We start from the raw sequence: 14,226 nt of genomic DNA, 5'->3' as shown, positions 1-14,226 counted from the left end.
AGTCGTAAGATGTCCTGGGTTGCAAGATATCTTGAAGATCATCTCATTCCACCCCCTGCTGTGGGCAGGGAGACCTTCCACTAGCCCAGGTTGCTCCAAGCCCCATCCAGCCTGGCCTTGGACACTTCCAGGGATCCAGGGGCAGCCACAGCTTCTCTGGGCACCCTGTGCCAGGGCCTCACCACCTCTGCACAAGAGCAGAGGGTGAAATTAGTAGGCGATATTTTGGCAGAGTTTTTTTGAGAGAGAGGCAAAAACACAGCCCATAGCCACTGGAAAGAGATGCTTAAACATTGTAAGAGATTGCCTAAGGTGGAAAAAAAGCAAACCCTAAATAACTTTCAGAAGTCTTCCACAATAACTGCTGAACAATTAGTGTTAAAGCCAAACCCAAAATACTCTGCAATTTTAGTGATTGTTGACCTTACATAAATCTGTGTCTGGGCCAAGTGACTGTGAAAATGAGCTGACCAAATTGCTGCCATCCCCAGTAAAACCTTCTCTGTGGTTTCAGTTCTGGATCAGCACTGATTCCAAGAAGCACATCCACCAGTGGGTGGATGCAAACAAACGGGACATCTCGCAGAGGTCTGATCAGCTGTTTATGGGATAGCCCTCAGGCAGGATTCAGCTGCAATCAAACAATCATGCTTGCCCTCCTTTTTCTCTGAGGAGTTGATGATGTGTAAAGAATGCAGTTTATAAAGCACACTCACCGTTGTAGGCCTAGAGACAGCCAATGCTGGATTGGGGATTAGGGAATAGCTACAAAGTCCCTGCCGAGTACCCTGCCAAACCAACGACTTGTTTTGTTAAAACATTTTGATTATTCTACCCCCCCAAAAAGCTCAAACAAAGCTATTTTTAGTATATAAAGTTTCAAACCATTCCTCTTGTTCTTGCCCTTTGAGCATTAAGTGCAGAATGAAGCAATATTCTAAGCTAGATACAAGGAAACACAGCAAAACAGTACTTGATACACATCCAATGCTTGTGTACTGAGAAGACTGAAAACTTAGTGCCTTTTTTTTACTTCTGAAAAACATGTTCTGATTTCAAATACTACAATTAACTTGGGCAAAATTATTGGTGATTGACAAAGTTGTGTTGGGTTCAGTCCAGCAAAGCATGAAATACATATGTATCTCCACTTGTCTGCTGAAGGTAGCTCATCTAAGAGTCCAGGATGAAGGTACTATTTTTGCAACCTCACTGTGATTTCTGTGCATTAGATAAATGAGAATATTTATCTAGTTAGAGCATCAAGGCCCCATCCCTGGGAGTGTTCAAGGCCCATGTTGGGGCTCTGAAAAACCTGGCCTATTGGAAGGTGTCCCTGCCTACAGCAGGGGAGTGAGACAAGGTGGGCTTTAATGTCCTTTCCAACACAAACCATTATAGGATTGTAATATTCTGAAATGTTGTCCCCAGTGTCTTGGAAAGCCTTTATCAAAGTGCTTTACCAAAGCATTGAAATCCTGGTTTTGAAAAGCATTTCTTTAGGTGAGATTTCTCTGGTTGCTTTTGTAGACTCAGGGCTTAATTTGCAATAATTGCTTGGGATTTAAATGGATCACAGAATATCCTGAGCTGGAGGGGATCTTTGGAATCTGCAAGAATTGAGTCCAACCCCTGTCCCTGCACAGACACCCCGACAATCCCAGCCTGTGCATCCCTGGGAGCATTGTCCAAACATTTCTGGAGCTCTGGCAGCCTTGGAGCCGTGCCCATTCCCTGGAGAACCTGTCCATTGCCTGCCCAGCACCCTCTGGGGAAGAACCTTTTCCTATCTCCAGCCTCACCCTCCCTGGCACAGCTCCAGCCCTTCCCTCAGGTTCTGTTCTCACAGCATTGAGAAATTTCCTTAGCCATGGGTTAAATTCCCCGTTAGAGCAGATTCTCTATTTTCATAACTGTGTTCAGTTTCCAAAAGGTACTAATTTTGACTTGAAGTTACATTACACAACACCTAATTATCCTTCTGTAAGGAAATTCCTGTAAATGGTTGTGATGCCCAAAGGTTTGTACTGATGCCAGAGGGGGTGTTGAGCTGAACTGTAATGATCAGGAGAGTGTGAATATGGTGCTGTGGAAAATAGTGGGGATTTATTAGTCACTGGCAGTTCAGGTCATGTCTCCAGGTTGTTTTGATTGTTTGTGGCAAATATGAGTCATTCATGTGTCTGATGAACTGGATTGATCAGTGTGGATAGAGCTGGGAGTTCACAAGGACTGAGCTGGTGCCTGGTCTTTTTCCATTTCTTTTAGTGTTGAAGCATTTGATTTTTCTTACTTCTAACCCTTCTGTAAGAAGGGAAAAATTCCTGTCCTTAGAGTGCCTAAAAATACATCTTTCTTCCTGATTCTTAAAATAAGTAGAAATGGATCTTCCATATAGAGAACATTGATGGGAGGAGAACTGAGAATGACATGGCGGTACAGCTTTGACTTTGATGGAAGAAGGGGGTGTTGTTGAGTGACTTAAAAGCTGGATGAACCTATATGGGAAAAACAAGAGAGTTTGAAGTTGGATGAGAAGCCTGTGAATGAAAGGGATGCTGTGGATGAGACGAGATTGAGGGGAGACCAAAGACAAGACTGATGACAGAACACTTAGAAGGGGTGGTGCAAAAGGGGTTGTTGTTGTGGGGAAGGTATCATCTGTAAGACCACAGGGAATGGGGTCTGGTGGTGTTCACTCATGAGTGCTCTGCTGTAAATAGAGGTCCCTAAACCCACTGGAGAACCTCCCATTCCTGCTGGCTCTTAGTCCTCTCAGGAGACAGCAATGCAAGGGTCACACCAACACAGCTGGGGTTGTTGTAACAGGTCCCTGCTGTTTATGACCAGTGTGTGTTTGGATGATGCTGCAGAGGAAGCAATTTGAAATCTTGTTTCACTCAGTTAAAGGTGCAAAAGGCCCCTCCACTGCTTTTCCAGGATACAATGGAGGTGACAAAGTCAAAAGTTCAAAATTACAGTATAGAATGAAGGTTTCTTGCATACCTCTGTTTCTTGCCTTTTCTTCTCCCTTGTCCCAAACAAGCATTATCAATTTTCAAAGAAAAATGAGGAATGGTTTAATGGGAGAAGCAGCTGAATACTTCTATTCTGAAGATACATAATGTACAGTGAATGCCAAACAAAGAAAGGAAAAACAAATAGTTACAGCTGGTCTTTCTCTGTTTTCTATGGAATTTGGAGTGTCTGGAAAAAATAAACCATGATCCTCTACCTAAGGCTTTTTGTCATAAAGCAACTGCAGAAGGGCTTTTGAAAGGCGGTTGAAAGCAGACAGGCTTAGTTCTTGTGGTTCCTAACTTTGAACAGCTTGAGATCCAACACCAAAACTTTTCATTTGTGTGGTTTTCATACATGTTATATATATAATTAATGTTTTATTTTTACAGTAGTATTTTCTCATGCACTGTCTGAATTATATTTTTTGATATGCATTTAAAAACATTATTAGAATATTTTTCCTCTTTGGGTATAAGTATGAACCTAAATTTACTTAAGCAATGAAATAGTTAACCTGAAATCCCGTTGCTTTGACTGCTTGAGAAATATTCTTGAGTCCCAGAATAAACAAATGGAAATAGAGGCCATGCTGCACAGATTTTCCAGGTTTCAGTGTGCATTCCAAGAAATGACCTGACAGCAGGGCAGGTTGCAAGAGCAAATTTTCTGGGGAAAAGTTATAAATCATTGCTCTATTTGCCCTTCCCCCTCTAATAATATTCATCACGTCACATTTTGGCAGAACAACAAAAGCTGCTGTTCTTTTGGGGGCTTTCTGTAAAGGTCCCAGAGGAGAAAAAACCTACTTCTAAACCAGTGTTACAGCATTATTGCAAAGCTCTTTGGAATGACAGGGTTGGGAAATGGATCTCCCAGAATTGCCTATTGAACTTACACAAGCAAGCTGCTGCCAGACTGCAGACAGCTGGGTTGTTCTGTTGCCTTCCATTTTCGGTTTTGATCTTGAAAAACTCTCAGAAACTGAAGTTCCTATGGGTTCATTGAATTTTACAATCCATTTAAAAACTTACCTGTGGAAGTGAGATCCTGGAATTAAATGGGAACTTTTCCATATACCTCATACAAAAAAGTGTCGTGTTCATCTCACTGGGAGTAGAACACTGAAATTTCTTTGGAAGCATTTTTGGGCCCAGATGTATAATTTCTAAAAAAGAACTTAAATGAGTTGGATCTTTTTGAAGCCTCGTGATTCTGTTCCAGGCTTGTCTAAAGCAAACACAAGTTGCTCCCTAGCTGGTGTCACCAGCTGTTGCACAAACCCCAGTTCTCTCTTGGGCCGTGTTACTGCAGGGCTTTGAGCAGCACAGGCAGTTTTACTGTGATTTTTTGGGTATGTTGTTTTGCAAACATGCCCAAGCAGCTCGCTCGTGCGCACCCTTGGCGAGGGGACACCTGGTCAGCGCTGTCTCACCCTGTGCTGGGAGCACTCAGCACAGCTCAGGTGGGACATTCCTAAGAGTGGAGGGGCAATGATTGATGAAAACCTGCCCCCACCATTTAAAATTTGTTTTCAATGATGCCTTTCACTTATTTAAACTTATTTCATCTTTGCACAGAGGTTGCTGGGCATTCATACTGTAACATATGAGAACAAGAACACTTTTATAGGATGTTGGAATCTAGTTTCTATCACAGAGTCATCTCACACACAAACCTATGACATATTTCCATTTTTTAAAAGATACAGTAGGCAAGTAATGTACAATAAATCAGGGGAATGAGGTTCTTTTGGGTAATGTGTTGAACTGGGTCCTAGGTTGAAGGACTTGCCCTGGAGACTCCCAGTACTGAGGGGTAACACATCAGCTTAGTTTATTGCTGGTTTCCAAGTCTTGAACTGACATTACCAAATGATGGCTTTCCATTACAAGATGTTTCTCAATGCCATCGTGGTCAACTGCAGCTTAAAATCATGGTTCAGTATTACTGTGAGTCACATTCACGTTGTTACACAAACCCAATATTACTTCAGTAGGATTTAAAAAATATGCTGCAGCTCTGTGATGTACAGAGGTGATGCAAAATCATATAGTTTGACAAGCCAGGTATGTTTCTGGGGAGGTTGGGTTGGTTGTGGTGGGTTTCCCTTGGCTAGTTGTCAAGTTCCCTCTCAGCCACTCACTCACCTCTTGCAGAGGAGGAATGGGTTGAGGAAGCTTCTGACTTGAGATAAAGACAGGGAAATCACCGGTTGTTGTTGAGGGCAAGACAAAGCTGACTTAAAGAAAATTAATTTGTTGCCAATGAAAATAGATATTCAACTATTGCTTCAGGCGGTGGGAAGCAAAGACAGGTAGGAACACCTTTGTCTCCACTTGCCCAGCTCGACTTCTCCCCTGATTCCTTCTCCCTTCCCAAGTGCCATCAGGAATGGGATTGTGGTCAGTACATATGGGTTTCTCTTGGCTGCTCTGCCTCCCCACACCTTTCCTTTCCTTCACTGTGGGCTCTCCCATGGGCTGCTGAACTGTCCTTTGTGTGGGAGCCTCCGTGCCCTGCAGGAACATACTTTCCAAAACGTGTTCCCCTCCAGTCCCACCTCTGTGCTGTGCCTAACAGTAATTTGTATTAAGCATTTTAGGGGAAAAAAAACCCTGGAGAAGTCCAGAGATAGCAATTACTCAGTACATCTGGATGAGAAAATTTTCCTTGTTGCTTCATGCAATAATTGATGAGCAGAAATGTCCACAGGTTTGTGTCCCTAATTCCTTTTAAAATTTACCTGTGGTTGTTGTGTAGAGATGTATCCAGGTGTGCTTGTGTACTCCTTTAAACACCATTCTGACCATGGCTTTGCTAATGTCTTCTATTAAAGTTGCATTTCCTTTAAGTATTCACATTTTTTTAAATAAATCAATATGGAATCTCTACAAGACAGTAAAGACAGGCATTTCAGCAGAAAATATTTCAACAGCCAGTATTGCTGATAGTACAGTAACAACTGTTCTTTTCTGTTCTAGGTGTTAAAATGGGTTGAAGAAGCAGTTCAAGCCTCCAAAGTGCATCTCTTGTCTACAGACCATCTGTCCATGGCTGCAAATACTTGGCAGATCCCTTTTGATCCCAGTCTGAAGGAAGTTACAGTGTCCTTGAGTGGTCCTTCGCCAGCAATGGAGATTCATAATCCTCTAGGTGAAATACTTTATACTTTCTTTTGTGATAGTGAAAAAAGAGAAGGAAAAATCCCTTCTGATATTTTATTTTTTTCCCAATATTCCATGTTTTTTTTTTTCACTTGGAGGAAACTGGAAAACTTCCTTATTCTGTCCACTTCATCTCACCTCCATCTTCTTTGTTACTATTTGTCCTTGCATTCCAGATTGCTGGACACTTTTGCCTTTCATCTGTTTTTGTATTCCCTGAACCATCATTTAAGGTACACAGTGGTTGGGTTTTATGTGAGGAAAGTTCAACCATGGTTTAGCTTTTTTGAACTGAGAACATTCAGAGCCAAACCTGCCTCCCCTGCCCATCTCCAGCTGAGCAGTGTGTGGTGGGGAATGCAATGACCGATTTGGAGCTAATTTGTAATTGAAGGTATTTTGAACAAATCTGTTGTTTATTATTATGTTGATGCCTTAGGAACTTGGAACAGCACTTCAGAAATAAATTCAGATCATATTTTGTATACTCAGAATGACTTTTGCCTAAGAACATAGCTTAAATTTGAGTAGCTAGGAAATATTTTATGCTCAGGATGGGTTCCCTGCAATGTGGTCTGGTCTGTCCTGCACTGAGGCATTCTTGTTCACAGGAAAGAGATTTGCTCGAATTCTGTGTTCAAGCCATGACAACTCACAGTCCTGGGTGCAAGTGTCAGGCTTTACTGAAGCTGTGATCCCACCTCCTTTTGGCCTTTTTCATAGATCAGCTCCATGCATCTAAATCTACAGGGTTTCACTGAAATTACTCAAGGCATGTCTAGTAGGTTTTGAAAATGGGCACTGGGACATCCCTGTCTCCAATTCCTCTTTCCCTTTAGTGCTGTGAAAGAGCCAGATGAGTTTTAGGGCTGGTGATTCTTCAGGGTCAGCCTTTAGGGAGTAAAATCCCTCTCTAGAGAGCCAATTCCTGCACACAATCACCCAGATATAAATGAACATTTTCAGTATTCTGCCAGAGAATTATAGGGAATGTGGACTGTTGTAAATGTCATTGACTGCTAAGTAGTGAGTAAGTCAAGTATCAGAAATACATTGGTACAAACCAACAATATTGTATTTACTCTCTATTTTTTAAAGCAATACTGTGTTTAGTCCATCCTGTATTTACTTCCTGTTTCTGTTTTTTTCAGGCAAGCAGCTCAGTAAGGGATCAGGTCTGAATGAATTGCTAAATATCCACAACTCTGCAAAGGTAGTAAATGTCAAAGATCCAGAGCCTGGAACATGGACAATTAAGGTAAAGTTATTGCAGAACTTCTGTATGATTGTCCTGTAGCATATAAGGAGGTTGTATAATGATTTGCTATGTTATTTATCATAGATACTTACAGCTGAGTCTGTGTTACAGTAAATGTCCTGTGATCTTGTATTTAATACTGTTGTATACCTCTTTATGTAAAGCTGCATGATCCCAGCTTTCCCATATAGATGTGGAAACAATCCTACTGGTGTAGATCCTTTCTGACTGAACTATTCTATTGTAGCAGTGTAAATACTCTATAGTCATTTTTGGAGGGGAAGGCACCCGGGTGAGGCACTTTATGGGCAGTGCTGAATGGATCCTGCTGGGCATTGTCCCTGCCCTAAGCACAGAGGTGCTTTGAAAAGGATCATCAATTCACACACAGCCCTGGGGGAAGCTGCTGATCCTGCTGCAGAACTGCAGCTACAAAAGCATGTTGAGCTCAGCAGCTCTGGGGAGAATTGTTTGAATGTCTGTCTAGGACTGGGGGCTTATCAAATGAGGGACAGGGACTTTTTATATGGGCAGATAGTGATGGGACAAGAGGGAAAGGTTTTAAACTGCCAGAGGGGAGAGCTGGATAGGTTATTGGGAAGGAATTGTTCCCTGTGAGGGTGGGCAGGCCCTGGCACAGGGTGCCCAGAGAAGCTGTGGCTGCCCTTGGATACCTGCAAGTGTCCAAGGCCAGGCTGGACAGAGCTTGGAGCAGCCTGGGATAGTGGAATGTGTCCCTGTCCATGGCAGGGGATGGCAGTGGGTGACTTTTTAAGTTCCTTTCCAATTCCATGATTCTATGACCAGAAGTGCTGAAAACCAGTACAGAGATGGGCTGTTAAAAATGAAAAAGAAAAAGGTTTGGGTCCTACTGCACATGTAACATGAGTCACATTGGATCCTGAGACCTTTTCCTACAAGTCAGTGCCTTGGGAATCACTTCTGTCACTTCTTGGAGGCTCCTAGGGTGAGGGATCAATGCAGCAAATATCCAGTGCCCTGCAGCCCAGAGGGACAGTGCAGGAAGAGCCCTGTGTGCTCCTGGCTGTGTGATGTGAGCTGAGCCACTGGTGTGTGCCAGCACCCAGGTGCTGGCTGCTGGGGAGGAGTCCTGGGCTCAGGGTGGGACACCTGCAGAGCCAACAGTCCCCTTGTGCCCAGGCTGCCACTGGTGGCATGCACTCCTGGCTGCAGGACAGCAGCCCTGCCAAGCCATCGCAGGGCCTGCGAGTTTTTTGGGAGGTTTTTTTTTTTTTGTTTTTTTGGATTTTTTTCCCCTAAGCTCAACATAATGCTGTCTCCAGCTCTGTGGAAAGCATGGATAAAACATTCAAATTTATGTATTCTGGGTTGAAAAAGAAATGAAGAAAATCTCTTGAATATGTAGTTGAAATATTTAAATCTAAATTTTATGAGCAAGCCAGGTCATGTATTTCTTCGTAGATACCTGTATTTTGGGCAATTTTTTGATGTTGTTTGCAAAACAGGAAAGCATCTTTCACAAATATGTATTCTCTCTTTTGATTATACTTGTCCAGCCTGGGAGGGGAAACACTAATGTAGAGTCCTGTAATCTATGTTCAACTACAAATAATTAGAAGAGACCTAAAGATAATAATTGGAAAGCAGTCCTGTGTGATAAAACTAATTCCTGGTGTTTGCCCAAACACCCCCAGCTCCTAGACATGAGAGATGTGAGAGAGATGTGTTTATTGTTATTAGGAAATGGTAAAATTTTATAAGGTTATTGTGGCCTTGAAACTTGCAAATATCCAAAGGTCTGAGTAATTCATAGAGAGAAATTATTTCCCAGTATATTTTTCTGTGGATTGTTTACTCGGCTTTAGTCACTGGCTTGGTTTATTTACAAAAAGATTTTAAGACTTAAGACCTAAGCTTTGTGAAAATTTTATTTACACCATAAACTCCTTATACAGACGCACCAAGCTATAAAACCAGAACTTTTTCACTGAGTTTATCTAGTGAAATTTTAACCAGCAATTAACACTTGATACCTTGAGTTGCTTGGCACAATTAAATATTTCTTTATATTGTTAACAGCTGGCTTATATAAAAAAGGCTTTAGTGGTGCTATTTCTGAGGTGAAAGGCTAACTAAATAGAAGGAAATATGTTGTTTTAATCAGATAGACATTGATTTGTCATGGTGTCTAATGCCTGTCCAAAGGCTGTTAGTTAGAAGAAACAACTGTTTAATTTGATACTTACATGCAGTGATTGCAGGGGGGGTTAGTCTGGAGTAACCTCTCCCAGAGAGTTGCAGGAATTTGAGAATGGATTGGGTAAAACTCCAGGGAAAGCTCAGTGGAAGCTTCCAGACACCTGAAAGGTGTAGAAGTAGGCCAGGAGGAAAAGCCATGGGTTCCTGTGCACCTTTGGCAAGTTGCAGTTGACCTTTTTTTCTCTGCATAGAATCATAGGAAGTAACATATAATTATTTTGATTTGTCTTCTTTAAGATGAAAGGTGTGCATCAAAGCAGTTGTAGTCTCCAGAACATGAAGCTCAGGCTGTTCAAGGGTGATGGATAGGTGGGGGTTGTTCTGATTTGTTTTTTGCTGGTTGAAGCAGAATGACAAGGTGAGGGTACAAGGGTACAGACCAGAGGGGAGAGGTACCTGTGCACCCTCTGTTTCCCCTTGGCTGGGGAAGTGAAGCACCGTTAATGCACAGATTTGAAATGGTCAGGTCCTAACTCCCAGACCACTGCCATTGCAGGCACTAGCACGTGGCAAGGAGTTGTGGATTTGTTGGTGTGATTTACCTCCAAGACAAACTGTCTCTCTTTGCTGACACCACAGTTGTAGGGTGGATATGAAAGCAAAGCTTCATTCAAGGTGCTTTTCCTTGCCACTTTAGCCATGAGGCTCCTCTCTCTGTGCTGCTGTTAGCCATGCTGGAGTCAGCCCCTGAGCTCAGTGGCTGGCTCACCTCTGTGCAGTGCCTGCAGTGCTGATTCCACGTGCTGGCTGTTTTGCAGACCTCGAGCAGCGGGAGGCACTCTGTGCGCATCACGGGGCTCAGCACCATCGACTTCCGGGCTGGCTTCTCCAGGAAGCCCACCTTGGACTTCAAGAAAACATCCAGCAGGCCAGTGCAAGGTTTGTTTCCACTTCAGTCCATGCTAAATAGCTTCAGGCCCCCAAAGTCAAGTACAGCTCTGTGATGAGCTTTGTGATAACTGTGGGGATGCTGTGGGTTGGTTCCTGGAGGGGATTTCATATCTGTGTGACATAAATACAGATATTTTAAACTATGCCTCAAAATTGCAGTGCTGTTTCTGTTATTTTTGGAGTTTCAGAAAAAGGCTTTGACCTAGGGGCATGGTGAGGAGTTAATAAAGAAGCTGCTTTTTTCAGAAACACCTGTTGGAAATCAGTAATTTAAACTCTCCCCAGCTGGGTCTCCTCATGGCTAATAAGCAGAGCTCAGCTGAGCACAATTTAGTGTTTCCCTACTCAGGGAAGGTAAGGGTTGGAGCTGAATGGTGCATTCATGGGGTAGTGAGCCATGCTGATGGAATTTAATCTTTCAAGTTTTAATTATCTGTTTTCTTTAGCACTTAAAATAGTGTGTTTCTGTTTTTCTAGGGATTCCTACCTTCATGCTGCTGAATACCACAGGGATCCTGCTTCCAGCTAGAGTAGACCGACTGGAACTTCTGAGTATTACAGGGGAACTCCTTAAGACCTTGCCTGTGAAATACTATCCTGACAGAAAGCCCTATGGACTGTGGAATATTTCTGATTTCATTCCACCAGATGAAGCTTTTTTTGTTAAAATAACGGGCTATGACAAGGATGGTTATCTTTTTCAGAGAGTTTCAAGTGTTTTGTTTTCTAGCATTATTCCTGGTAAGTGACTTTAACTTGAATTGACTATTCATTTTTCTCATCTGAGTCAGTTGAAATTGAGGTCTTGTATGCTTTTATAACTTATGCAAGTACTTTCTGTGCTGTTTCCTTCCAAAGTTCTGTCTCTAGTTCATGATGGTCAATACCTACTAAGTGGAGCTTTATCAGAAATTGAGTTTCCTTTTAATAAAAGAAAGGATAAGATGTGTGTTAGTAGCTGCTAAGACACTTTCTGGGGAATGTTTTCTTTCTTCAGATGCCCCCAAAGTTACAATGCCCATGAAAACTCCAGGATATTATTTACAACCAGGCTCTGTTCCTTGCCACGTTGACAGCCTTATACCTTTTACTCAGCGTTTTACTAAAAATGGAGTAAAACTGGGAGTGGATCAGTTCTTCAAGTAAGTAGTGACCTTTTTTCACAATGCTGCTTCATTTCCTATTTATAGCTTATGATTTCTGTTATTATTTACTGCTACGTGCTGTCTACATCCTGCTACTTCTAGTCTATTATTTTGGTGCTCTTTGTCAGGGAAGCTGTATTTTATGGAGATATTGATAATATATATATATATATGATTTATAAGGTTCTGGCCTAAATTCCTCTCAAATGTGTGCTCTGAAGTTATGATAAACTGGGTCTAAAAGTCTAGAAGGCAAATGGTTTTAATTTATATTTTTAAACATTATGTAAAATTGGTAACTAGTTTTGTTTATTAAACACACTTCTCACTCTGGCCCCAGTGATACATAGATGACTGGGCATACATTGATTTGTTTGATTTTTAATGCCTTTCACGGATGCCATAGAAGCATGTCCTGTGACCTGCCCTAGAAACCTTCATCTTCAGAAAATCTCTCAAAATAGCAAAATTTATAGAAAAATAATTGTGTGCCCTTGTCTGTAGGGTGAGAGAATAATAATTTAAAAAAAGGTTAACTAGTTAAAATACTCACAGAGTACCCCTTTTAATTCTGTTTGTTAAAACCAAAAGGGAAGCGTGCCCTAGCAAACAGTGTCAGCAGCCTCCTGTGCAGCCCAAAGCACCTCAGGAGCAGACTGAAGACTAAATTCTGCATTCCCCAGCAGGTACAGCGTACCAAGTCAACACATCCTGCAGCTCCCTTGTGCACTGCTGGCAGTGGGAAATGCTGCAGCTTGGTGTAGTTTGGGTTTTAATGAGGTGCCACTGACACATAGTGAACCCCAGCACAGCACATACTTGGGCTGCTGTGTAATGTTTTCCATTCCTTAGGTATCAAACCCCACGCTTCTCCTTGTTCTTCGCACATCCGGCACTGCTGGTTGGGCTGCGATTTTCTTTCTTCTGTTACGGAGCGGATGAATGAACACATCATCCAAGTTAATTTAACAAAACATATCTCAAGCCAAATATTGTTGGTCACAGTTAAGTAGGATCTAATTCAGCTTGGCTTGTTTGCCCCTTATTTGTAGTGAAGTTCCAGGCAGGGTTTGTCCAGCTTAGTAGTTCAGCGCAGATTTGAACTGCAGTATATTCCTCCGCATTGAATGAGTTTTGTTTTGGTGTTGAGATGTCTTTACTCAGCTGTTCTAATATTTATTTCAAAACCTAAATGGTTTACGAGTTGAATATCATATTTCTATTGTGACAGTTGTCTATGTGGAAATACCCTTAGGATTACTACAGGTTCAGGGCTCATGAGGAGAACAGACTTTGAAATTTGAATTTTTTTTTTTTACTTTGGTTCTAGAGGTACTATCAGCTGCAGTAATAATTCCTAACTTTAAATGAATAATATATGTTAGGAAGAAGAAATTTTTGTCAAATTGTGACAGCTTTGTCTTTCTACATCCTGTGGTAGTGTAGTAAGAAAATTTGGGTTTTGCTTTATATCCCAGAGCATTTTTTTACCAGCCTGATAAAGGAGGTTAAGAGCAGTAGTTGAGAACCTCATTCCAGTGGGCAGTGGGAACTGAGCAATAAAATGTCTATACATTATATGTATTATAATTAGCAGATCCCACCAATCCTGCAGAGATTAGAAACAGCAAAAAATAAGACATTAAATTCTGACAAGAAAGGCAATTCATGTAGTTAATCAAAACAACAATCATGATAATTTAAAAATTCACTGATAATCAGCTGCTATTTGTCGTTGCTATTCAAGTCTAGTAGACTGTGCAGAATATATCCCTCCAAACCATGTGCTAGGAAATGAAATTCTAGGTTTCATTTCTGCCTGTGAGCTGTAGCCTTCTGCTGGTGAGCTCCCAGCTGGGTCTGGAGCAGTGCAGTGGGGGTGTCCAGGAGATGAGGTCTGATACAACCCAAGCACCACCATGCTCTCTGCATGACTGAGAACCAGGGGATCATCTGGGCTGTGGAGTTTGAGTGTTTGTAGTTGCCCAGCTGCCCAGACAAACAGCCCAATCAGCAGATTGCATGTACAGTAAAATTAATTTGGTAGATAACATTGGTGCTGGAAGGTGCTTAATTATCCCATGTCATGTGCTGTGATTCGTGTGCAGTTACAGCTCCTCACCCAGTGCCCATGGGAGCAGATGCCCTGAGCTGTGTGTTAGTCCTTGCTGCTGGTGTTGATTTGATTTCTAAATTTTTCTTTAATAGTCCACCACAGGTCTTTGTTTTGCCAAGCTGTTCCATGCCCCTGGGCACATTTCCCTTTGTGCTTCTGTCCTCAAGGCTTCCACGTTCGACATCTGGCATGTAGCACAAGTCAGGAAGGAAGTACAACAGGATTGCCTAACCTCACTTTTAACATACTTTCCATGAAATAAAGGAGTTTCTCACTCGTTATTTGGAAGAAACACCACCTTATTCTTTAGTGCTGGCAGTTGCTGCCATGTCCATTTGCCAGCATTGCACTGGGAAATGTCATAGATTTGAAGTATGATATATTAGGTTA

The 14,226-nt window shown here is 42.0% G+C and overlaps 1 protein-coding gene across 1 annotated transcript in view; it reads left to right on the top strand.

The window, feature by feature from the left end:
* The window catches only part of HMCN1 (hemicentin 1), a 166,716-nt gene that overhangs the window by 37,126 nt on the left and 115,364 nt on the right, over nucleotides 1–14,226 (top strand). Inside the window, exons 5-9 of the mRNA XM_053985174.1 lie at nucleotides 6,003–6,174; nucleotides 7,337–7,443; nucleotides 10,443–10,563; nucleotides 11,053–11,316; nucleotides 11,573–11,717. Coding sequence (XP_053841149.1) covers nucleotides 6,003–6,174; nucleotides 7,337–7,443; nucleotides 10,443–10,563; nucleotides 11,053–11,316; nucleotides 11,573–11,717 — 809 coding nt within the window. The remainder of the gene's footprint in view (nucleotides 1–6,002; nucleotides 6,175–7,336; nucleotides 7,444–10,442; nucleotides 10,564–11,052; nucleotides 11,317–11,572; nucleotides 11,718–14,226) is intronic.

The sequence above is a fragment of the Vidua macroura genome, chromosome 9 (genome assembly GCF_024509145.1).
Source record: "Vidua macroura isolate BioBank_ID:100142 chromosome 9, ASM2450914v1, whole genome shotgun sequence".
NCBI lineage: Eukaryota > Metazoa > Chordata > Aves > Passeriformes > Viduidae > Vidua > Vidua macroura.
The sequence above is the reverse complement of the archived record's forward strand: the minus strand, read 5'-3'. Positions and strand labels throughout refer to the sequence as shown.